The sequence below is a fragment of the Tachyglossus aculeatus genome, chromosome 8, assembly GCF_015852505.1.
Source record: "Tachyglossus aculeatus isolate mTacAcu1 chromosome 8, mTacAcu1.pri, whole genome shotgun sequence".
In the NCBI taxonomy this organism is placed as follows: Eukaryota; Metazoa; Chordata; class Mammalia; order Monotremata; family Tachyglossidae; genus Tachyglossus; species Tachyglossus aculeatus.
The window spans coordinates 711421-735524 of record NC_052073.1 but is presented as its reverse complement, the minus strand read 5'-3'; the positions used below and the strand labels follow the sequence as shown (position 1 = coordinate 735524).

The 24104-nt window shown below is 51.9% G+C and overlaps 1 protein-coding gene across 2 annotated transcripts in view; it reads right to left on the bottom strand.

Annotated features, from left to right (window-relative positions):
* The window catches only part of MYEF2 (myelin expression factor 2), a 28170-nt gene extending 7591 nt beyond the window's left edge, over positions 1-20579 (bottom strand). The window contains exons 1-14 of one of the 2 annotated variants that reach the window (XM_038749928.1): positions 20359-20579; positions 14524-14732; positions 13289-13341; positions 11920-11927; positions 11717-11810; positions 6265-6456; positions 5172-5325; positions 4596-4645; positions 4408-4471; positions 2698-2802; positions 2081-2134; positions 1358-1432; positions 1160-1261; positions 861-989 (exon numbers count right to left, since the gene is read on the bottom strand). In XM_038749928.1, coding sequence (XP_038605856.1) covers positions 861-989; positions 1160-1261; positions 1358-1432; positions 2081-2134; positions 2698-2802; positions 4408-4471; positions 4596-4645; positions 5172-5325; positions 6265-6456; positions 11717-11810; positions 11920-11927; positions 13289-13341; positions 14524-14732; positions 20359-20573 — 1504 coding nt within the window. In that variant the 5' untranslated portion in view covers positions 20574-20579. The remainder of the gene's footprint in view (positions 1-860; positions 990-1159; positions 1262-1357; positions 1433-2080; positions 2135-2697; positions 2803-4407; positions 4472-4595; positions 4646-5171; positions 5326-6264; positions 6457-11716; positions 11811-11919; positions 11928-13288; positions 13342-14523; positions 14733-20358) is intronic. The other variant, XM_038749929.1, reaches the window with a different exon arrangement.
* Between the last annotated feature and the right edge of the window lie 3525 nt (positions 20580-24104).

Below are 24104 nucleotides of genomic sequence, written 5' to 3'. Positions count from 1 at the left end.
GCTGGATGTGAAAAGTTGCCCCCTAGCCACAGTGAGGCACCATGTTCAGTGGGACAAACTGATGAACAGAAGGACAGCTTGGGAACTTCCTTCTCTTCTCCCAATACCAGCCTGGGTCCATCTCGGCAGGCCAAAGGGGTCTGGATGAGGAAGAGGGAGACTATAGTTTTCTTGTGGGCAGGGGTCATATCTACCAACTCTACTGTACTGTCCTCTCCCAAGTGCTTAGTACAGTGTCTGCATACAGTACGTCCTTAATAAATACCACTGATTGAATGATTGACTGAGAGAGGCTTTCCTTCACATGTACTCAGGAGCCAAACAAGGGCAAGGTCACCCCGATTTCAGCAGAAACCCACTGCCCTGCAGAGGGCACTCACACACCCACTCCCCAACAATAGCACATGCAAACCTCTTTCTGTCCATCACTTGTCCGGTTGTCAGTGAGGGGACTGGTTTGGCACCCACCATCTACCAAGCACCATGCTAAATACTGGCAAGAAAGAGTCTTAGGCCCTTTGCCAAATGCTCCCATTGCCCCTGCCATTCCTCCCTCCGTCATGCCACCTCAAGCTCAGGTGCTGTTTGAGGTCATGTCAAAGATCACCCACAGGACAATCCCCAGGTGAATCGTTCACCAGCCTTTTGGACAGGGTTCCTGCTGGGCCACTGAGCTGGCTAGCCTCCCTTCTGTGTGCCACCAAGTTCATCTGTCTGGGCCCAATGGGCCTCACAAGCCAAGAGCTGGCCCCAAGGAGCCAGGCCCTGGATCAGAAAACCAGAACCGGACAAGCCAGAATTTCCCAGATGCTTGGTGCTTGGTCTTTGAGGGGAGGAGGAGCCCTGAACCCCCTGCTTGCCTGGAGAGAAACGTCGGGGCATTGGCTCATCCAGTCTTCCAAAAGCGTCTCCGAAGCTGCGGCTCATGCTGATCTCACCACGGCCAAAGTCTCTGTCCATGCTGCCGCCCAGCCCACTGCGGTAAAGTTCTGGGAAGAATGGTCAGAGATGGGCAGCAGTAAGACTTACAGGCCACCATAAGGCTGCTTGCATCCACACAGCCCATCCCATCTGGGAACACACTCACACACACACATTTTCCTCCAGGGAAAGCCATCCCAACCAGAAACGGACAAACAGATCTGTTTGCCCGACTCACCACCACTGCTGCCCACTCCCGCTCCCATGGCCGCCAGACCCGGGCCTGGGCCCAGCCCACTGCTCAGTCCGGTCCCTCGGAAGTCATCTAGGGAGCCCATCCCTGCAGGATCAGGATAGGGGAGAGGTTCAGGAGAAGGAAGGGAAGGCAACAGCTCCCTGGCCACCCCCTCTCCACACCAAGCCAAGCTTGACCTACCTCCCATCCGGCCAATGCTTGCACCCCCAAATCCGCCCATGCTGTTTGTGGCTTCTATTCCAAACCCACCGACTCCTAGCAAACAAGAGTGAGGTTTAAAACTTCAGGGGCAGGCATGCATGAGGAGGCACCCCTTCTTCCAGGGACCAAGACCCAGGGAAGCCAGGGTGGGGGGTGCAGGCAGGGACATCCCCCCTTCCAGGGACCAGGCCTCAGGGCATCCTCTTGGGCTATCCCTGCATGCCCTAGGAAAGACAGAAGCTACTATGGTTCATCCTGACACTGCTCCCCAGCCTGCCCCCAGTTCACTTCATCCCCAGCACCAGCACCAATACCTGGACCCTGCCTGGGCTTCCTGATGACTCCTAAGCCTGAGTCTAACCTCAAGGGTCTCACTGGGCCTCATCAGTGTCTACATGTTCCAGAAGAGGAAACAGAGGCCCAGAGACAATAGGAAGCCACTCTCTGGGACTTCAGCACCTCCCCATTCTCCGGGCCCCGCCACCACTGCCCCTCTCCCCAGGCCCCTACCGCCTCCCACCCCTCTTCCGGGGCCAATGCCACCTCTCTTCTCCCCAAGCCCACTGGCAAGCCCTGGGAAGCCCAAGGGCCTCAGATGAACAAGAAACTGGTGAGTTGGTTTCTTTTTCCATTTTTCTGCACAGCTGCCCCACTTTCCTCCGACCCTCCACCCCAGTAGCGACTGGCCTAAACCATACGTACCTCCTCCTCCCATTCTAGTCATTCCTCCAAATCCCGGCCCGTCCATTCCCAGTCCTCAAACCAAAGAGAGAACACATTTTAGGACCTGGGAGATGAAGGTTTCTCCTCCGCTGGCCAACTGGAAGGGGAGGCAATGCTGGGAAGGAAGATTGCGGGGCCCACTTGTCTGACCCTGACCCACTCCCTGCTCTCATGCCTGTCTACCCCCTTAGCGTGGAAGCTCCTCATGGGCAGGGGATGTGACACTTGCTCGTTCTAAACTCCCCAAGTGCTCAGTCCAGAGTCCTGCACCCCAAAGGGGGCTGGGCCACCTGGAAGTCTGTCAGTCACCTCGGCAAGTGAGCGAGGGGCACCTGGGAAGGTACCAGCTGGGTGGGTGGCAGGGGGGATGTGGCAGTGCTTTCCAGGGGCCAAAGACTGACCTGGCCCAGCTCCCTTCCCCACCCTCACCCGCCTCTGGTCCTCTCACGGCTTGGCTCACCTGTTTGTGCCGCCCCACCCCGAGCAGACGGGACTCTCACGGCCAGGAGGGGACGGGCCTCGGGAGCCACCCTGGCAGACAGAGCACGTGCGCAGAGCCGACGGTCAGACTCACACGGTCGAAGGAGAATCCTCACCTGTGGGCCCGACACTCCCCATTCCACCACTGCCCAGGTTCAACTGGCTGGCACTGATGGGCTGTCCTCCGGGCCCAAGGCCCATGCCAATGCCGCCCAGTCCACCTACAAACACACGGCCACCGGTAACTGGTTCATGTTTAGTTCAGTGCTCGGCACGAGCGAGCACTTCAAGATGACACAAGGGAAACAACAAGGCTGAAGGCGGCCTCGGGCAGCACCTGGTGGCTAACACCAGAGGCTCGAATTAGGAGCGATGCACTTCCAGATGTGCTAGCTCAGAAAGGGCACACCGCCCTGCCCATCCATAGCCTGCCTAGACAGGGGGTGCAGACCAAGCCTCTTTCTCCAGGCTGGGGGCCATACCTCCCTTTGGCCTGGCCTCAGTCCTTAGCCTTTGGCTGGAATCTCCCCTCACACACCCAGCCTTCCTAGTGTCTAACAGTGGGAAGGACTCCAGCTTCTCTTTAAGGGGGCTCCGGGTAGAAAAACAGGAAGGTGATGGCTAGAACCAGAAAGATAAATAGAGAAATAGATAGATAAATAGGTAATAAATAGAGAAGTAGTGTGGCTTAGTGGAAATTGTATGGGCTTGGGAGTCAGGGGATGTGAATTCTAATCCCAGTTCCACCACTTGTCCACTGTGTGACCTTGGGTAAGCCACTTAACTTCTCTGAGCCTCAGTTACCTCATCTATAAAATGGGGGGATTAAGACTGTGAGCCCCACGTGGGACAACCTGATTACCTTGTACCTACCCCAGCGCTTACAAAAGGGCTCGGCACATAGTAAGCGCTTAACAAATACCATAATTATTATTATTATTATAAATGGACAACATCCAGCAGAGGACCTGCAGCAGCCCCAGCCTGTTGTCCTGTCTGCTGCCCCAGTCACAGTTAGCCATGTTAATCTCAGAGCCCTTCCCTTTCAAAAGCCCATGGAATGAGGGATGGATCTGCCTTCGCCTTTGCCCTTCCGACCCATTCAGCTCCCAGAAATGGGGTCAGTTTGAGACACTGTGAGTGAGAGCAGTGTCGTGGATTGGAGGTTTGGTGCCAGAAGTGAAGCTGGGTTCCTTAGGGTTACCCATTCAGAACGGTGGGCTCGAGGAAGCTTCCTGGGAGTCCCCTGCCTCCAGGAAGGCATCTTGACTGAACCAGAGAAGTTCCAGGCTGGGGGACCCTGCTGCCAGTCCACAGGCAAGGGGATGGATGCGTCGACATGTCGACCTGCCCCGACGACTCTGCCGGGAGATTGGGTGACCCCCACCCTCCCCGTCTCCCTGCCTCTCCCACACTGCCCATCTCCCTCTTCTCCCCATCAGCACAGCTTTTAGAATTGTCTCCCCATTTCCCTGCAGTTCTTGTGTGCCATCTGCTTCCCCTGCCCGCCCCCTCACCCCCTCACCAGAGCCCCCAGCACCAGCACCATAAAAGATGCTTTACCCCATCTAGGTCAATGGCACTGGTGTACTGAAAAGCTGAAATAGCTTCTAAGTTTGAAGTCTTAAGTCAATTACTCTCCAGGTGAGGGTGGCCTATGCACTCCAACCATGCAGAAATGGGCTACCCAGGGAAGTCAGTGGACACCAAGGCTGGGAGAAAAGCAGGGGGCCCGGGACCTAGTGAGCCGAGAAGATGCTTCGGCAAACATGCAGGGCAAAAGTTATTCGCAAAATAAAAGAAAAAGCGGCAGAGCTCCTACTCACGGGGTAACTGCTGAGTCTTAGAGTCATGCGAGCGGTAGTCATCATGAGGCACTGACTTGTCGTCCTAGCAGCCAAATGAGGGAACGGCAAGGTTAACTCCTACTGGCGGTCCCCACCCCACCACACCCCATCCGGTCACCCACACGAGAGGAGACGATGACTTGTCTGAGGGCCGGGGAGGGACTCACCATTTTCACATGCATGGGTCTATCAAATAAAAACTGTCCATTGAACATAGCTGAAGGTTCAGTCAAGGAAAACCAAATTGAAGCTTCGAGCGAGCGGTGCTCCTGAGCTCCAAGCCGAACTAACCATGAAGAGTAAACCCTGCACTTCACCCCGACCTTTGTGCTCCCAAAGGGTGGCACAGGGAGCCGGTGGCTGCTTGGAGCACTCTTCGTGGTGCAGCACTGGGGTGGTACTCACAAGTGTGAACTGCTGGGGGCTTCTAGTGGACAGCTGATGTCCCTGCATCTGTCACTGGAAAGGTTCACTCCCCACAGCTCTGCCCAATAACCCATTCAAGTTTGAGGAGTGACTTTAGGATTTGGACGTGGCAAAGGCCTGCCTGACCTGGAGAACCCTGGCCTTGCCTACTGCAAAACCACGTCTAGAGCAAAAGCCCCTGGGCAGCGGTCCACCCCCAACGCATCACCGGCCCGAGCTGAAACTGGGCCCTGCTCTGCCCTTTCGTGGCTGGAAAAGCTCTGGGCCTGGGCCCTTCACCCACACTGGAAGTCATGCCCACAGGAGAGTCAGGATACAGATTGCTTGCACAGCTTCAATTGCTTGTTCAAAAGTGACTGTCCCCATTCCTCGGCTCTTGCCATCTTTGTCTTCTTTAACATCTGCCCGCTTTACTGAGCCAGCTATGCTGAACACCTCCTTTAGCTTCTTCCAGCCAACTTTGAAGTCCAGCTTGACACAAAATGAGAGTCACATCACATTACTACCTCTATACTGTAGGTTCCTTATGGACAGGGAACATGTCTGCCATTTCTGCTGGGCTGTACTCTCCCAAGCACTTCATACAGTGCTCTGCACACAGTAAGTGCTCAGTAAATACCACTGATTCATTCATTCATTCAATCGTATTTATTGAGCGCTTATTGTGTGCAGAGCACTGTACTAAGCGCTTGATGATTTTGATGCCTGACTCTCCTCCACAGACCCAGCCCAGAATATCTCTGCTCAAGTCCCAGCAGCCAGAAGCTATCCTGGTGCAGAAGCTTATCTGCAGTACTAACAAGCTCAACCTGGAAAGCCCTGGAGAGGTGGGTTCTCTCACTGCATCTATCCACTTCTCCGCACCGCACCCCCTTTGGGATGGAGATTTCGATCCCCATCGGGCTCACTTTGGCTCAAGATGGTCCTGCCCGTTATTCCCCCGGGAAGACAGAGAGGGAAGGGCAGCAGGGAGTTACTTGCCCAGCCACTTTTACTGCCAGTTATTCTGATTCCAACCCCAAAAGAACTAGTCATTTCATCAGCGTCTGTTAAGTGGGCCATGGGTGTCGGGCGAACAGCTAGAGGGACGTTTAATTCACAGACCAGACTGCAGAACTACCAAACAGAAACCCGTTTACCAACACACTGACACAGAAGGAGTGAATTTCAAGAGCCAGGAAAGCGCTGGCACCAATTCTCTCTGAAAATTCCCAAACCCAAAATTGGTCGGCATATTGATTTGAGAGTAGGATTTGGGGCCGAGGTGGAAGACGGCTACTGTTTTCTTTCCATTAACAGTAAGTCCCCCAGCGTGCTCTTGCACCATCAGTTGGGGTAACGGTCCCGGCTCAACAAGGAGTTACACAAACAAGCCAAATGACAGAATTGGAGACTGAAGCTGAAACTTACGTTAGCCACAAAAACTGTGGACCCAAGTCTACCAGACTGCAAATTACTGAGCACCTCAAGAGGAACGTTTGGATTATTGAGAATGGAAGGTGGCAAACTTGTCAGCCCTGGTCCCATTTCGGGGCCGTGTCCAGCCGGAAGAGATCCTCCTGGGCGATGCAGTGCCCTGCGAGCATTCTCGCCATCGGGGTCCTACAACAACGAGACACCAGCCTATGAGTAAGTGCGCGGCTAACCGAAGTACGGCAACAACCTCAAGGGCTACAACTAACTCATATACACACGACTGGCCCCAGGAGGCAGCCATCTCGCCAGCCTGGTTCGAGTGACCATGGCAGCTGGTGTCTGGTTCTCTCTCTCAGCCACGGGGGTGGGTGTAAGCTGCCCAGGGACCAAGCACATATCCTAATCTTCAAGGATGACTGTTTGGAACTTTTGTCAATCACTAAAATCACCTGAAGCACTTGCAATCTGCTTTGCCTCCAGACTGATCTCTCTGAATGGAGAGCCACCCTCCTCCATCCCTTCCCCCAGTGCCCCCACAAGTCATCCTCCCAACGCCAAACATGTTGACTTTCCTGACATTCCAAAGCACCACCTAGAGCAAGTTGTCCCCAAGTGTACCTGGGGGTGGATCACTATCTGCAAATTCATTGCCTTCAATGCCTTCCCCAATCTGAGCATTCCAGGTTGAGCAGAAGGAACCCTACTCCAGGACAAAAATCCGACAGGAAGGTGGCCAGAGGGCCAGTTTTGTTTCTCAAAGGTGTCAGTTCCTGGCCAGTCAAGCAGTGGGCTGGCCCGCTTCATCGGGAAGGGGGTGCAGACAACAAATGCTCACTTGGCTGTGCTGCTATGTGCCACGCCGGTGAGGCTGGCCATGCAGAGGCCTCTTGGGAGACTCTGCCTTGAGAAAGGAATAGGCCCTGGTCCAGGAAAATGAGTGACACATCTGGGGACTATGCTTCTGTACTAGGTGCTCGGGCACCTTCACTGCTCCATGGGGGCCAGCCCACTCCCTCCCCAGCCACCAGGAGGCTGCTTGGCCAGGTAAGAGACTCTCTCCAATTGGCCCAGGGGCCGTGGCAGAACTCAGTCGGGGCATGAAAATATTCCCTGCTTTGCCACAGGAGAGGCAGAATGAGAAAGGTGCTCGAGGGGCTGAGATCACTCAGGCAGCAATGAGCCCTTCTGTTCTGGATCCTTTGCCACTAGGATGAAAGCTCCTTAAGGGCAGGGATCAGGTCTTCCAGCTGTATTATACCCCCAGGCAAAGCATTTAGTACAGTGCTCTGTAACCCTAGGCACTTAATAAATCCATTAATTGGCTGACTGATTAGGTCCTGGAGATTCCCTCAATGCACTGAGGCAGAAGCCAGCCACCAACCTGCCCTCTGGGTTCAACAGACAGCAGTCTGCCATATCCCTGGTGACTCCTCTGCCGCCAGCCTTGTAACTCTCCTTGATGCTGCCAACCTCCTGCTCCACCCCACCTCGCCCACTCACCAATTTGGTCACACCCTCGACCTCATCATCTCCTACCACTGCACTATCTCCACCCTCACCAACTCTGAAATCCCTCTCTCTGATCATAACCTTCTCACCTGCCTCCTCACTCACACTGCTCTCCCCTGTATACCTATATTACTACCTCACAGAGACCTCCGCTCTCTCGATCCCATCCATCTTTCTGACTGCCTCACACCCTCGCCTCCCTTTCCTCTCTACCCAATCTTGATGATCAGATTACGGCTCTCAACTCTACCCTCTCTACTCAGCTCGACTCCCTCGCTCCCCTTTCCCTTCGCTGCTCTCGTACCACTAACCCACAGCCCTGGATCACTGCCACTGTCCACCTCCTTCGCTCTTATGCTCGAGCTGCTGAACGCTGCTGGCGAAAGTCTAAACACCAAGCCAACCTCGTTCATGTCAAGTTTATCCTTTCCTGTCTTAACTCTGCCCTCTCCTCTGCCAGACAAAACTATTTCTCCTCCCTTATTGACACACATGCCCATCATCCCCATCAGCTCTTCCGTACATTTAACTCCCTTCTCAGGCCCCCATTCCTCCCCCTCCTCCTTCCCTCACCCCCAACGATCTGGCCTCCTACTTCATTAGTAAAATTAACTCCATCAGGTCTGAGCTCCCCAAAGTCACTCCTCCCCCTTCTCCAACCCCACGGCTCTCAACCCTCTCTGCTACTCTCCCATCCTTCTCAGCAGTATCCTCAGATGAGATCTCCTCCCTCCTTTCAAGTGCTACTCTGGTCACCTGTGCTTCTGACCCCATTCCCTCTCATCTTATGAAATCTCTCGCTCCGTCCCTCCTCCCCTCTTTAACTTCCATCTTCAATTGCTCACTCTTCACTGGTTCCTTCCCCTCTGCCTTCAAACATGCCCACACCTCCCCCATCCTAAAAAAACCCTCTCTCGACCCCACCTCCCCTTCTACTTATTGCCCTATCTCCCTCCTACCATTCCTTTCCAAACTCCTTGAACGAGTCATCTACACGCGCTGCCGCGAATTCCTCAATGCCAACTCTCTCCTCGACCCCCTCCAATCTGGCTTCCGTCCCCTACATTCCACCAAAACTGCCCTCTCAAAGGTCACCAATGACCTCCTGCTTGACCAATCCAACGGCTCCTACTTTATCCTAATCCTCCTCAACCTCTCAGCTGCCTTCGACACTGTGGACCACCCCCTTCTCCTCAACATGCTATCCAAACTTGGCTTCACAAGCCAAACTTGGCTTCTCCTCAACTCTCCGGCCGTTCATTCTCAGTCTCTTTTGCGGGCTCCTCCTCCCCCTGCCATCCCCTTACTGTAGGGGTTCCTCAAGGGTCAGTTCTTGGTCCCCTTCTGTTCTCTATCTACACTCACTCCCTTGGTGAATGCATTCGCTCCCACAGCTTCAACTATCATCTCTATGCTGATGACACCCAAATCTACATCTCTGCCCCTGCTCTCTCTCCCTCCCCTCAGGCTCATGTCTCCTCCTGCTTTCAAGACATCTCCATCTGGATGTCTATCCGCCATCTAAAACTCAATATGTCCAAGACTGAACTCCTTATTTTCCCTCCCAAACCCTGCCCTCTCCCTGACTTTCCCATCACTGTTGACGGCACTACCATCCTTCCCATCTCACAAACCCGCAACCTTGGAGTCATCCTCGACTCCGCTCTCTCGTTCACCCCTCACATCCAATCCGTCACCAAAATCTGCTGGTCTCACCTCCGCAACATCGCCAAGATCCACCCTTTCCTCTCCATCCAAACCGCAACCCTATTGGTTCAATCTCTCATCCTATCCCGACTGGATTATTGCATCAGTCTCCCCTCTGATCTCCCATCCTCCTGTCTCTCCCCACTTCAATCTACACTTCACACTGCTGCCCGGATCATCTTTGTGCAGAAACACTCTGGGCATGTTACTCCCCTCCTCAAAAATCTCCAGTGGCTACCAGTCAACCTACGCATCAGGCAAAAACTCCTCACTCTTAGCTTCAAGGCTCTCCATCACCTCGTCCCCTCCTACCTCACCTCCCTTCTTTCCTTCTACAGCACAGCCCGCACCCTCCGCTCCTCTGATGCTAACCTCCTCACTGTGCCTCATTCTCGCCTGTCCCGCCGTCAACCCCTGGCCCACGTCCTCCCCCTGGCCTGGAATGCCCTCCCTCCGCACATCTGCCAAGCTAGCTCTCTTCATCCCTTCAAGGCCCTACTGAGAGCTCACCTCCTCCAGGAGGCCTTCCCAGACTGAGCCCCCTTCTTCCTCTCCCCCTCCTCCCCTCCCCATCCCCTCCGCCTTACCTCCTTCCCCTCCCCACAGCACCTGTATATATGTTTGTACAGATTTATTACTCTATTTATTTTACTTGTACATATTTACTATTCTATTTATTTTAATTTGTAGTATGTTTTGTTTTGTTGTCTGTCTCCCCCTTCTAGACTTAGCCCACTGTTGGGTAGGGACCATCTCTGTATGTTGCCAACTTGTACTTCCCAAGCGCTTAGTACAGTGCTCTGCACACAGTAAGCGCTCAATAAATACAATTGAATGAATAAATGAATTGGTCTGGCCCCACTCCCTCAGAGAATGCATGCACGGTCCAACCTGACCCACCCTCAGAGTCTCTCCTTGGCAAGACATCGATAGAGCTGCTGGGAGGGGCTCACAGCCCCAGACCGGGGCTGGTCCCTACCCTCTTTACCCCATCTCCCTGCTCCCTCCCTGGGCTGGTTGAGGAGAGGTCATCATAATTGATGACTTCCTGCCTTTTTTTTTCCTTTTTTTATGGTACTTGTTAAGCACTTATGTGCCAGGCACTGTTCTAAGTGCCTGGTAAATATGAGATAATCAGGTTAGACACAATCCCTGTCCCAAACAGGGCTCAGTCTTTAGCCCCATTTAACAGATGAGGTAACTGGGGAACAGAGAAGTTTAAGTAATTTGCCCAAGGTCACACAGCAGACAAATGGCAGAGCTGGGATTAGAATCCAGGCACCAGGCCTGGGCTTTTTCCACTAGGCTACACTGCTTCTCTTCCTCCTGGGTTCAAGATCATTTTAACAGTTTAGGATTTCACTAGTTTTTACTAGTCATGAGAAGGGGCTTCTGAACACCCTTTTTTCTGGTTTTCCAATCTTAAGGGAAAAGTTTATTCCTTGCAAAGGGGAATCTTTTTCTCCAAGGGCTCCCTCTCGCAAAGCCCCACACAGAAGGAGCCCGCCACCAGGGGGGAATCTGGTCCTCCCATTTCCCCAGTTGGGGAAGCAGGGCTTCCACCAGATCAGAGGCTCAGTGGGAACCATGGCCCTCAGGTTGGTGGGTGGGTGGCACGGGGGGGCGAGGCACCAGAACCAAAGCATGTAAAGCCCATGTGTCTTGTTTGAGGAACCCTGACAGTGCTTGCAGTTTCACTTAACAATAATAATTGCGGTTATTCATTAGTCACTTTCAGCATGCCAAACACCATATTAAGCACTGGGCTACATACAAAATAAATCAGGTCGGGACACAGCCCTTGTCCAGACAGGGGGCTCAGAATCTAGAGATCAAGTATTGGATCCCCATTTTACAGATGAAGAAACTGAGGCCCAGAGAAGTTAGGCGACTGGCCCAAGGAGGGCAGATCCCTTTCCCAACACATAAACTTACCAAAGCAGCACATGTAACCCTTTGGTCTAAAGGCCGTTTTGAACGGTTTACCCACCAGCAACAAGCCCCGGCAAATGGCGCCATGAGGTTCGTTCTGGAGATGGTTGAGAGTCAGCAGTTCTGCTCGTGGAAATGTGCAATTGCACGATGCCTCTCAGCTGTGGTGCTGAAGCAGGCTCCAGCTGATGGATGAGCCTCAGCCCCACCCCCTCTGTCCACCCCAGGTTGCATGATTCCCCACTCAGGACCAAACCTGCCACTTTGAGACCACTACTCAGAGAATAAAAGTCCTCACCTCTTTGATGTTCAAAGGTCTTCCGCTAAGGTCGTATTTGTTCATGGTTTCCAGTGCTTTCTTTACAAATTCTCCATCTCTGAACTCGACCACGCTTGAGGAAGACAATGACAGGCTGGGTCAGTAACCATGCCTCACCGCAACAGTAGCTGAATTATGTTCGCTACATAAAAGGAGTCTTAAATTAAAAAAAGGAGTCTTACCCACAACCCTAACTCCATGAAGATCCGCCAAGATATGCAAGAGAAGAGAAAAGAAAAAAAAAAAAACTTTAGGTCAGTAAACAAAATTGATTGCGGGTTCTGACACTTCCCATCATGATTTGGAATCACCAAAATGCAATTATGTCCACCTCCAGAAAAGGCAGGGCAGGTTCACTTGCAAACAATCGAAAATGTTTTGTGATTTATCTTACGCCAGCAAGTCTACTGATATTAGTGGTCACAGAATTCAAATGCAAAGAGAATCTGGGATCCTTATTACTACTGAGATTTTCTTGACATCCAAACCAGGGAGCTGCCACCTTACCAAGCAAACAAGGCGAGGGGGAATTGAGACACCCGGCCGTCTGCCTTAGAAGGGCAACGGGTCAAACCCAGGCCTGGGAGAGTGCGTGTCTGGCAAATTCCCTTTCAACTGTAAGCAGAATCATCACTTTTAAAGGCTCAGTGTGGGCTGACCCTCCCTTCTAGGAAGACTTTCTTTCCTAGACCATCAGCTGCCCATAGATTTGGTGGTGGGACCCAGTTTTAAGCAGAAGGTCTGCATCTATAATAATGGAAGAATGGAATTTTGACGGTGTGTGTGTGTGTGTGTGTGTGTGTGTGTGTGTGTGTGAGAGAGAGAGAGAGAGAGAGAGAGAGAGAGAGAGAAAGAAAGAGAGAGAAACAAACCCAAGCGAGTGTCAGCACGTGAGGATACTTTAATGGAGGCATCAACAAGGAAGCCCCAAAAGCTTGCGTCCTCTAGGGCATGTTACCACCTTAACAACCAGGCACTTCCCACCAAATTCTCCCCACCAGAAGCCTCCGTGTTGGCAATCAAGTCAGCCACCAACCAGTTCCTTCCACCGCAGTTTCCGAGAGATCCAGTTTGTGGACATCAGTGGGTCAAGGGCCTGCAAACTACCTACTCGGGCTCAGCCGCCAAGTTTCCAACGTACATTCTCAATGCACACCTTCAAGCTCCCAGCTCCCTGAGCACGACACCCTTGGGAAATCAAATCAAATCAGTGACTTTTACAAAATCCTTTCCGGAAAACAGGACGTCAAGCCCCCAACCAAAATCCATTATTAAAAGTGAAAGGCAAAGAAACGTTTCCTCCCTCACAGCATTAGGAAAGTCAAGGCCCTCTTTGGCGGGAGGGCATTTGCGCACCACTGAGGCCTCTCCCTTCCAGTCAGCTAGTGGGTTTTGGAGAAGTCCAGGCTGGCCAATATCAGAACCTCCATCTTTCATAGTAAAGGAAAAAGGAAACTTACTGTCCAAAAACTGGGACGAGTTTTTGTTCCACCAGATAAAGCTGCTGTGGAGCACTTATGCCTCCTGCAGACAGCTGCCCATGGCACTTACCCTGGATTGTCCTTCAGCATCCTTAAACAGCTCCACGTATGCAACCTCACCAACTACATGAGACATACAAAAGGAAAATACCAAGAAACAAGGCATTTAAACACCAGTGTCTTGCTTTACTGGGCCCCTGGGCACAAATACAAAGAGCAGCACCTCGTACAGAGCCCAGCCAGACCAACAGGCCATCCATCGGGGGCTAGAGAATTTAGCCATTTTCAGCAATAGACAACAGCCACATTTTCTAAAAGAGCTAACAACTCTATTGACCCTAATTCAAACCACAGATAAGATTTTGGCCAGGATGAAATAGCTAGTGAACCAATTCAGATGGACAGATGGTCCCTTAACCTATCACATTAACATCAGCGGCATTAGCAATTTACCTTGACATTCATCATCCTTCACACAACAGCTGTTTTAAGGTGACTTTCTACCTGAATGACTTCCATGGTAAGCTAAATTGGAGTCGTATTTCACAGCAAGCTACCTGCTTTCTGAAATGCATTCGGGGAATACAACCAAAAAAAACGTCACTCTACGACAGACACACCCAGGCAAAATGTTCTTTGTGTGTGAAAAAAAAAGCAGCTGCCTCCATCAGGTGAGCTTTGCCGACTTTGAATATGAGTTTTCCAGAAATGTAACTGAACTTTGACAAGATCCCATGTTAGAATGATTCCCCCCCACCCACCCACCCAGCACCTCCCCCCAGGCCACCAAATGTAGTTAGATTAGTGGTTTTGGGCTGTTCTGGGCTGCTCGGAGGTCAAAACAGCCCCAGTGGGACACCATTTTAATACACAACTGTGGAGACCGCGTCATGTCTGGCCATAGACCAGGCTCTACCATATATGTTCAGAGCAGTCTCTGGGGGCGGAGGGGAAACAGAAACTCCAAAACCCAACCTCAGCTGTTTACTCCCCAAAGGTGTTGCTTAAGGCCATGGCCCTTTGAAAAGATTGAGAAAACACCAACTAGACAAAGAAAATAGCATCAGAGTTTTCTGGTAGGGGGAGAACTGGAAGTCTAAGGCGACAAGTGCCTCATCCTCATCCACGTCCCCTTGCAACGCAGCTGTCTCATGTGGGGAGGGAAAAGGGGAGCAGTGATTCGAATGCTCAAACTGCCAACCGTCTGGGTGGGAGAGAATGCCGCTCCCATCCCCCACCATGCCCCCACCCAGCCTCTTGGGAATGTGGGTCATGAGTGGGTGTGGATAACTGAGAGTCCACTACCTTTCTCTCTCATGAGGTCTTTGATGGCTTGCCACTTCATGTCATATGGGATGTTGCTGATGAAGACTCGGTTTCGACTGGGCCCCTTCCTTTCTCCGGAGCTTGCATTCTTGTCCTTGGAGTATGGATGAAATCTATTTGCCTTCTTGCTTCCTGAAGACTTTTCCTTTAAGTCACTCTTCCCCTCTTTTGTCAATTCCTCAGCTTCCCTAGGTTTATAAGAAGGTTCTGTTTTTGCACGGAGAGTTTCACCTTTCACCCCATCACAGACTCACTATTGCATAAGCTGCTGTATGCTTAAGACCAGATTGTGGTTTTACCCTGTGAGCCTCATGTGAGACAGGGACTGTGTCCAACCTGATCCCCTAGGAGCTACCTCAATGCTGAGCATGGAACAAATGCTTAAAAATACCATAAATCAGGACCATAAGCAAAGCCCTTACTGGACGAGGAACTCCCACATCCAGCCAGCTCAGGATTGCCTCCAAAGGTCCAAATACCACTATTAATCAACAAACTGCATTTATTGAGCACTTACTGTGTGCAGAGCACTGACCTAAGTGCTTGGCAGAGTATGATATAACCGAGTTGGTAGACACATTCCCTGCCCACAAGATGCCCACTATCATAAAAGCAGCACCAAGATCCTCAGAGGAACTGGGGGTTTGCCCTCCATGACAGCCATCCTCATTGTTGGGTACAGTCCAACACCCTTTGTTAAATGCTTACTATGTGCCAAGTACTGTTCTAAGCACTGGGGTAGACACAAGTTAATCATGCTGGACACAGTCTCTGTCCCACAAGGAGCCTGCAGTATGAGGGAGGACAGGTTTCAAATCCCCACTTTACAGATTAGAAAACTGAGGCATAGAGTTGAGTGACTTGCCCAATTGGCAGTTGGCAAAGCCAGGATTAGAACCCAGCCTGACTCCTTTCCAACTAGGCCACGGTGCTTCTCCATCCCAAACTCTTCCCTCAGTGGCCCAGCACAAGCTATCCAACACCCTCGCCTCTTCCCTCTCCATCCCTGACTCTCTCCGCAGTGACCCAGAACAGATTAACCAACTCCCCTAACTCTTCCTCTATTAAAGAACTCATTACAGATTTCATGAATGCAGCATCTAAATCAAATTCCTCTCATACCTACTCAGAATTTCTGCACATGCAAGGCATTGTTGGAACAAATGTCCTGCATTTTCCCCACCTCCGCTGGATAAAGAAGAGTTTCATTGAGGTTCAGTCCATCTCCCCACTCCTCAAGAACCTCCAGATCAAACAGAAACTCCTTTCCAGCGGCTTTAAAGCACTCAATCACCTTGCCCCCTCCTACCTTCCCTCACTGCTTTCCTACTACAACCCAGTATGCACACTTGGGTCCTCTAACGCCAACCTACTCACTGTACCTTGATCTCATCTATTGAAGGCACATCTCCTACAATAGGCCTTTCCTAACTAAGCCCTCATTTCCTCTTTTCCCACTCCCTTCTGTGCTGCCCTTGCACTTGGATTTGCACCCTTTATTCACACCTCCCTCAGCCCCACAGCACTTATGTACATATCTGTAATTAACTTGTATTAATGCCTGCCACCCCCTCTAGATTGTAAGCTTGATGTGAGCAGGGAACAAGTCTACCAACTCTGTTCAATCTATCAATCAATCAGTCATATTTACTATGGGCTTGCTATGTGCAGGGCACTGTGCTAAGCACTTGGGAGAGTACAGTGCAATGGATGCATGTTATAGTGTTTTCACAGTATTCTCCACAGTATTGCTTACAGTAAGCGCTCAATAAATAGGATTGATTGATTGGAACCCACGACCCTCAAATTTCAGCAGGGACTCCTCGTACTGGACAGCAAAAGCGGAGGAGATTTGGGGAACAGCAATTCCACATCACCCTGCCCACTCCTCTCCTAGCTGTTAACTCCAGCAGGGCGCTGTCCTTGAGCCTCCTGGCTCCCGCCTGTACTGGGATCCAAGACCCCACCCCTTCTGTTCTCCAGCCAGCCCAACCTCCAATGACTGCCAAGCAGCCTGCCTGGATCTGGTCACTCTCATCTTCTCCATGGTGCAAAAATTCATGCTTAACAGTGACCCATCATTTTAGCACCGTCTAGTTTCCCCTCCTGAAAAAAAAAATAAATAAAAGCCCAAGGAGAGTGAGTCAGCTAACACCTTCGAGCAGGGAAAACTGCCCAATGCTATTGGGGTGCACTCACTCCTACAACAGTGAAACCGTTGTCTTCCCTGGGAGGATCGGGGGATGGGGGGGCCTGAGGGCCCCAAGAAGCAGTTGCTACAGGAGTCCATGCGTGGCTGAGAAATGCTGCGAATGCATTTGAACAACTACCTCTCACCTCCTCTCCATCTGCCCCTTGGTTTTAACCCACAAGACTGACTCCTGCCTCTCACTGACCCTCACCTCACACATTTCCTTAACCTTTTCCCAGGTCGAAATTTTCATCGCAAAAGATGTGCTACTTTCTGGCAGCGTTGGTAGGAACATTAGACTAAAAATGTCACACAGACCAACTTAGTAAAATGACTAGCTGAGGCAAGAACATTTAAAGACAGAAATGAAAAGAATAGATTGTCCAACAAATGAGAAAAACTTTGGTTTGAGGGACTGCACTAGCAAAACGATACTCTGAAATTAAATACGGTATTTTTAAATTAAAAGTTAAAATAAGAAAAGACACGCTTGGTTCACAGCTGAAATTTTCCTTAAAAAGCTGGAATAATTGTCCCAGCCTTACTCAAGCTGCACTAGGTCTTATTGGAAAAGTTAAAACAAAAGCAAAATTTAAAAAACCACTTCAGTAAGAAAGTGATGGACTTCCCTCATCTGTTCTATCAAGTGGTGAGGAACAACTTAAGTCAATCAACCTATTAACAATAATATGTTCTGAACACCTATTGTGGGCAAGTACACTGTACTAAGCTACTGGGAGAATGCAATAGAATTAAGATACAAGACTCCTGCCTCCATGGAGTTTAACAATCTAGCTGGGGAGACAAGACACTGAAGTAGACTACAGATAAAGGGAAATAACAGAGCATAAAATATATGTAGGTAAGTGCTCTGAGAGGGGTTGAGAGTGCTTATGTGACAGGACAGGGCTGACTTGGGAGCTGAGGAATATAAAATGGGGAAATGAGGTCAGTTGGGAAAGACTTAATAAAGATGTGATTTTGGGAGGCCTCTGAAGATGGAGATAGCAGTTGTCTGTCAGACATGAAGAGGTCGGGAGTTCCAGGCAGCAGAGGGGAAGGCGTGAGCAAGGGGTCAGGCAGGTGAAGTGAGAAAGAGATGGAAAATGTACCTTCTCTCTGCCCTGCATTTTCCTCCCCATCTGGTCTGGGGCACCCGACATTACTCTCCATGTCTGGATGCTCTCAACACCAACCTGGCCTGATCCAAAATGCTTTTGCAGGGGGTTGTTGAGTTTGTTTGGTGTTTTTACATTCAAACACTAATAAACTATTTCCAATGTCCTTTTGAAAATAAAACAGTCCAAAAGCTAATTGGATATTCCATTTATCTCCAAGAAAATACCTGTTTCAAACAAGTTAGCCAACTGTCTCGCAGCCCAAAAAACTGTGCAGCCCTGACACGGATGTTTGCAGGAGGCAGTTGGGACTGGCTGGGACACCAGCCAGGGAGTCCTGATAATTTGGTGGTTGTTTTTTTTTTTCCTTATGGTATTTGTTTAGCACTTACTATGTGTCAGGCACTGTACTAAGCACTGGGGTAGGTACAAGCTAATCAGGTTGGACGCAGTCCTTGTCCCATATGGGGCTCATAATACTAATCCCCATTTTTTACAGATGAAGTAATGGGGCACAGAGAAATTAAGTGACTTGCCCAAGGTCACGCAACAAAGTGGCAAAGCCAGGATTAGAATCCATGTTCTTCTCTCAGACCCGTGTTCTGTAGACCACACTGCTTCTCCAATTTCAGCCAATGACTATGTATGTGTATATGGTGGGCATGCGCATAGGTGAGTCAGTTACCCTCCCTGCCTCAGTTTCTCCAGTTCATTCATTCATTCAGTCGTATTTATTGAGTGCTTACTGTGTGCAGAGCACTGTACTAAGCACTTAAAATTCACGTTCCCTGACCTGGAATCGAACCTGGGCTGCGGTGGTGAGAGCACCGAATCCTAACCACTAGACCACCAGGGACCTCCAGTTGATAAGCTGAGGGGACTCTCTAGCCTATCTTCCTACCTAGGCAAACTCTAATTTACTCTTTTGGGACCCTGGATCGATGAATGAATCGACAGAATTTACTGAGTGTCTACTGTGGGCAGAGCACTGTATTCAGTGCTTGGGAGAATCCTGGGCCACTCAACCTACTGCTTATTGTAGTTTCCAGCCTGCAATTCTGAGGAGAACTAGGTTGGATGAGCAATTACTTTGAAGTGCTTGGTCAGCAACTGTAAACCCTTGTGAGGAAGGGGTCATCTCACTCTTTGTGTGTGCTTCCAATGAGCCCAGTCCAGTGCCCTGCCCACAGAAGGCATCCACTTAATGGTGGAGGAAGAGTTGAAGGCCTCCCGGCGACACACTCTCTTCGGTGTCGGAGCTCCTGCCAGGGTGGGGGCAAAGGATCCCTGAATCAATATACTGCCAGGCAGGCAGGAGGACCTGGCAGGCGGGCTTCACCCCCACAGGGCTGAGCCAAGTCTGGGACATCCCCTCTCTTTGAGCTGCTCTGGGGCTCAGCATGGAGGCCTGCGGGAGCCCGAATCGCCCGGCGGCTCCCTGTAGCCCCCCACCGAGAGAAGCCAGTCCAGTCGGGGCTGGGCCCATGGCCCCAGCGGTTCGGCAGCCTCGCTCCGGCGGGCGGGTGGGCAGCGGGGAGGACCGCAGCAGCCTTGGCCTGGGCGGCGGGTCTGCCTGCACAACAGTCCCCCAGTGTCCCATTCCCACTCCCTTCCCCTCCTAGGCCCCCAGCAGCCCTCCGCTCTCAGCCCTGCGTCCTCCTCGGACCTCCAGACACTTCATCCACAGCCCCTCACGCCCTTAGCCTCCCCTCCCGCCTCCCCCACGAGGCCCCCGGCCCCCTCATTCTCACCCCACGTTCTCCTCAGACCCCCGGCCCCCTCATTCTCACCCCACATCCTCCTCAGACCCCTGGCGCCCTCACCCTCAGACCCCCCGGTCCCCTCATTCTCACCCCACGTTCTCCTCAGACCCCCGGCCCCCTCATTCTCAACCCACATCCTCCTCAGACCCCTGGCGCCCTCACCCTCAGACCCCCCCGGCCCCCTCATTCTCACCCCACATCCTCCTCAGACCCCTGGCCCCCTCATTTTCACCCCACATCCTCCTCAGACCCCTGGCGCCCTCACACCCCCTGACCCCTTCATTCTCATCCCAACTTCTCCTCAGACCCCTGCCCCCCTCATTCTCACCCCACATCCTCCTCAGCCCCCTGGGGCCCTCACCCTCAGACCTCCCCCCGGCCCCCTCATTCTCACCCCACCTCCTCCTCAGCCCCCTGGGGCCCTCCCCCTCAGCCCTCCCCCCGGCCCCCTCATTCTGGCCCCACGTCCTCCTCAGCCCCCCGGCCCCCTCCTCCTCAGCCCACCCCGAGGCCTCCATCCTCAGGCTGGGCTCCTCCCAGGCTCCCCAGCAACCTCAGCCCCCGGGCCCCGTCATCCTCAAGCCCACCCCCGTCCTCAGTCCTGCCTCCTCCTCCTCCTCCTCCTCCTCGGACCCCCGGCCCCCTCCGCCTCCTCCTCAGCCCCGCCTCCCTCGTCGGGCCGCCCGAGGCCCCCCCACCCCCCCAGCCCCTGTCGCCCCCGCCCCCGCCCGGGCCGTAGTACATTTTCAGGCCGTTGGAGCCGCGGCCTCCGCCGCCGCCGCCCCGGGGAAGCGACTGCGGCTTCTCGGGCGCGGGCTCCGGCTCCTCCCGCGACGCCTCCGCCGGCGGTGGCGGCTCGTCCGGCTCGGCCCCGGGCGGCCTGGGCGGCCTGGGCGGCAGGGTGTCGTCGGCCTCGGGCCCGGACGCCTCGGGCCTGTCCGCGTCCGTCTCCGCCATGGCCCCCGGGCCCCCCCCCCCGCCGCCGCCGCCGCCGCCGCCGAGGGCTCCGAGCGCGACAATGGCGGCCCGAAGGGTTAGCGCTAACGGACCCGGTTTGAAAGGGCCTCGAGCGCTCGGCCGCCAGAATCTCGCGAGAACTGGGGGGGGCAAGGGGAAGATGAACGGGGAAGAGCAGGCGGGCCGGGAGGCTGAGGGAGGTGTGAGGGGCGAGGGACTGGGAAGATGGAGGAGGAGGAACGGAGGAGGGGAGGCTGCTCAGAGATGCCCTCCCTCTGCCCATCCGCCAAGCTAGCTCTCTTCCTCCATTCAAGACCCTACTGAGAGCTCACCTCCTCCAGGAGGCCTTCCCACACTGAGCCGCTTCCTTCCTCTCCCCCCCCTCCATCCCCCCATCTTACCTCCTTCCCTTCCCCACAGCACCTGTATATATGTATATATGTTTGTACATATTTATTGCTCTATTTATTTATTTATTTTACTTGTACCTATCTATTCTATTTATTTTATTTTGTTAGTATGTGTGGTTTTGTTCTCTGTCTCCCCCTTTTAGACTGTGAGCCCACTGTTGGGTAGGGACCGTCTCTATATGTTGCCAACTTGTACTTCCCAAGTGCTTAGTACAGTGCTCTGCACACAGTAAGCGCTCAATACATATGGTTGATTGATTGATTGATTGATTGAGGCTAACAGCACTCCGGAGGAGGAAAGGTTAACCCTGTCAGGGATCCCGAATGGAGCCCACACTTGACGTCAGATACGATCTCCCCCTCACCTCCCCAGCTCTCTGTTACCCCACCAGTCACACCGTCATTCCTCCTGGCCGTCTCTCAACAGACGCTGTCCCACTTGCTCTCAATAGCCACCTTCTTCGCCCGCACCTCCGACCCATCCTTTCGCACCTTAGAAAAACACTTGATCCACTCTTCTTCCCTCCCTGAGCTCCATCTTCAGCCTTTTACTCTTTGGTAGCTCCCTCTAGACTGGGAGCTCGTTGTGGGCAGGGAATGTGTCTGTTTATCGTTATGCTGTGCTCTCCCCAAGCGCTTAGTACAGTGCTTTGCGCACATTAAGTGTTCAATAAATTCGATTGAATGAGTCCTTCCCCTCTGCCTTCAAACATGCCTTCGTCTCCACTATCAAAAAAAAAACCCTTCTCTTGACCCCACTGCATCATCCAACTACCACCCCATCACCCTCCTCCCATTTCTGTCCAAACTCCTCTAGTGGGCTGCTTATACTCACTACCTACACTTCCTCCGTGCTGCTAACTCCCTCCTTGGCTCGCTGCAATCCAGTTTTCGCCACCTTCACAAAGACTGCTCTCTCCAAGGTCCTCAGTGACCTCCTTGACAACGGATTTTACTCTGTCCTATTCCTCCTCCACTTCTCAGCAGCCTTTGACACTGGACCACCCCCATCTCCTGGAAACACTATCTAATCTTAGTTTCTCTGACACAATCCTCTCTTGGTTCTCCTCCTACGGCTCTGGCTGGTCCTTTTCAGTTTCTTTTACGGGCTTTTCCTTTGCCACCCACTCCCTAACTGTGGGTGTGCCTCAAAGCTCAGTTCTGGGTCTTCCTTCCTTCTCAATCTACACTCACGTTTTCAGAGAGCTAATCCCCTCTCAAGACCTCAACCACCACTGCTACGTCAGTTATTCCCTCAGCTGCAGTACTTGCCCCGACCTTACTCCTCCTCTGCAGTCTTGCATTTCCTCCTGCCTCCTGCACATCCCTTCACGGGTGTCCCACTAGCACTTCAAGTTCATCATGTCCCAAACTGAACACCTCATCTTCCCTCCCAAATCCTCTCCTTCTAAGTTTCCCATCTCTGTTGACAACACCACCATCCTCTCTGTCTCTAAACCCATAAATTTGGCATTTTCATTCATTCAATTGCATTTATTGAGCACTTAATGTTTGCAGAACACTGCACTAAGCACTTGGGAGAGTACAAAATAATAATAGACACATTCCCTGTCCACAGTGGGCTTACAGTCTAGAGGATGAGCTCTCTCTGTTTCCACCCCCATACTGTGCCAGTTCTTCCTTCACAATATCCCTTCCCCTGAGTCCAAACTGCCGTCATGATGGTCCAAATACTTTTCATATCCCAACTCTACTACTGCATCAGCCTCCTCCCAGATCTTCCTGCCTCCAGCCTCTCCCCTCTCCAGTCCACATACCATTCTGCTACCTTGTGCTAGCTGAGAAGCAGGAAGCCGAGAGGAAGAACTGCCTAGATGGGTTGGGAGGGGAGGGGAAGGGTGGCTGGGGGGAGGTGCTGTTAAGGGGGGTTGGCAGTTTGGAGGAGAGCCCAGAAGAAGAAACTACCATCACATATGGTTCAGCCCCGATACTGTGACAAGGACTGGTACCCACCGGGTGGGGTAGGGAATCTTCTGGTTTGTAAAGCACCTTCAACTCCAGGCTGACGATAATAATAATAATAATAATTGTGGTATTTGTTAAGTGCTTACTATGTGCCAGGCACTGTTCTAAGTGCTACAGTGGATACAAGCACTGAGCCTCAGTCTCCATTTCCACTCTCCTCAAAACCCTCCAATTGTTGCCCATCCATTTCCACAACAAGCAAAAACTCCTCAGCATCAACTGTAAGGCACACAAACAACTCTCCCCTTCCTACCTTACCTTGTTGGTATCTTACAACCCAACCTGCACACTACACTCCTCTCCCTGTACACCGATCTCATGGTTGACGCTGTTTACCCCTTGCCCATGTCCTCCCTGTGGCCTGGAACTCCTTCCCCTCCATATCCAAAAGACTGCCACTTCTTCCATCTTCAAAGCCCTCCTAAAGTCATCTCCTCCATTAAGTCCTCCCTTCTTTATCGCCTATGCACTTGGGTCAGTACGGCTTAAGCACTTTGATATTCACTCCTCCCTCAGCCCCACAGGACTTGTTTGCACATCTCTACCAGTAATTTATTTTAATGTTTCTTTCCCCCTCTAGTTTGTAAGTTCCTTGTGGGAAGGGATTCATTCATTCATTCATTCATTCAATCGTCTATATTGAGCACTTACTGTGTGCAGAGCACTGTACTAAGCGCTTGGGAAGTACAAGTCGGCAACATATGAGGGATCATGTCTACCTACTCTAATGTACTGTACTTTCCCAAGAGCTTGAGTGCTCTGAATACAGTCGGTAATCAATAAATACCATTAATTGATTGATTGATTAAGTGCTTAATTATTAAGTACCAAGTGCTTACTATGTGCCAAACACTGAACTAAGTGCTGGGCTAAGTACAATATAATCAATTTAGACACAGTCCCAGTCTCACAGTCTAAGGAAGAACAGACCCATTTTATAGATGAAGAAACTGAGCCACAGTGAAGCAGGATACACTTCCCTCTTCTAACACCAACCTACTTACAGGGCCTCAGTTTCATTTCTCTCACTGTTAACTTCTTGCTCATACCTTCCCTCTTGCATGGAACTCCCTCCCCCTTCATTTCCAACAGATCTCTCCTTATCTTCAAAGCCCTACAAAAAACCATATCTTCT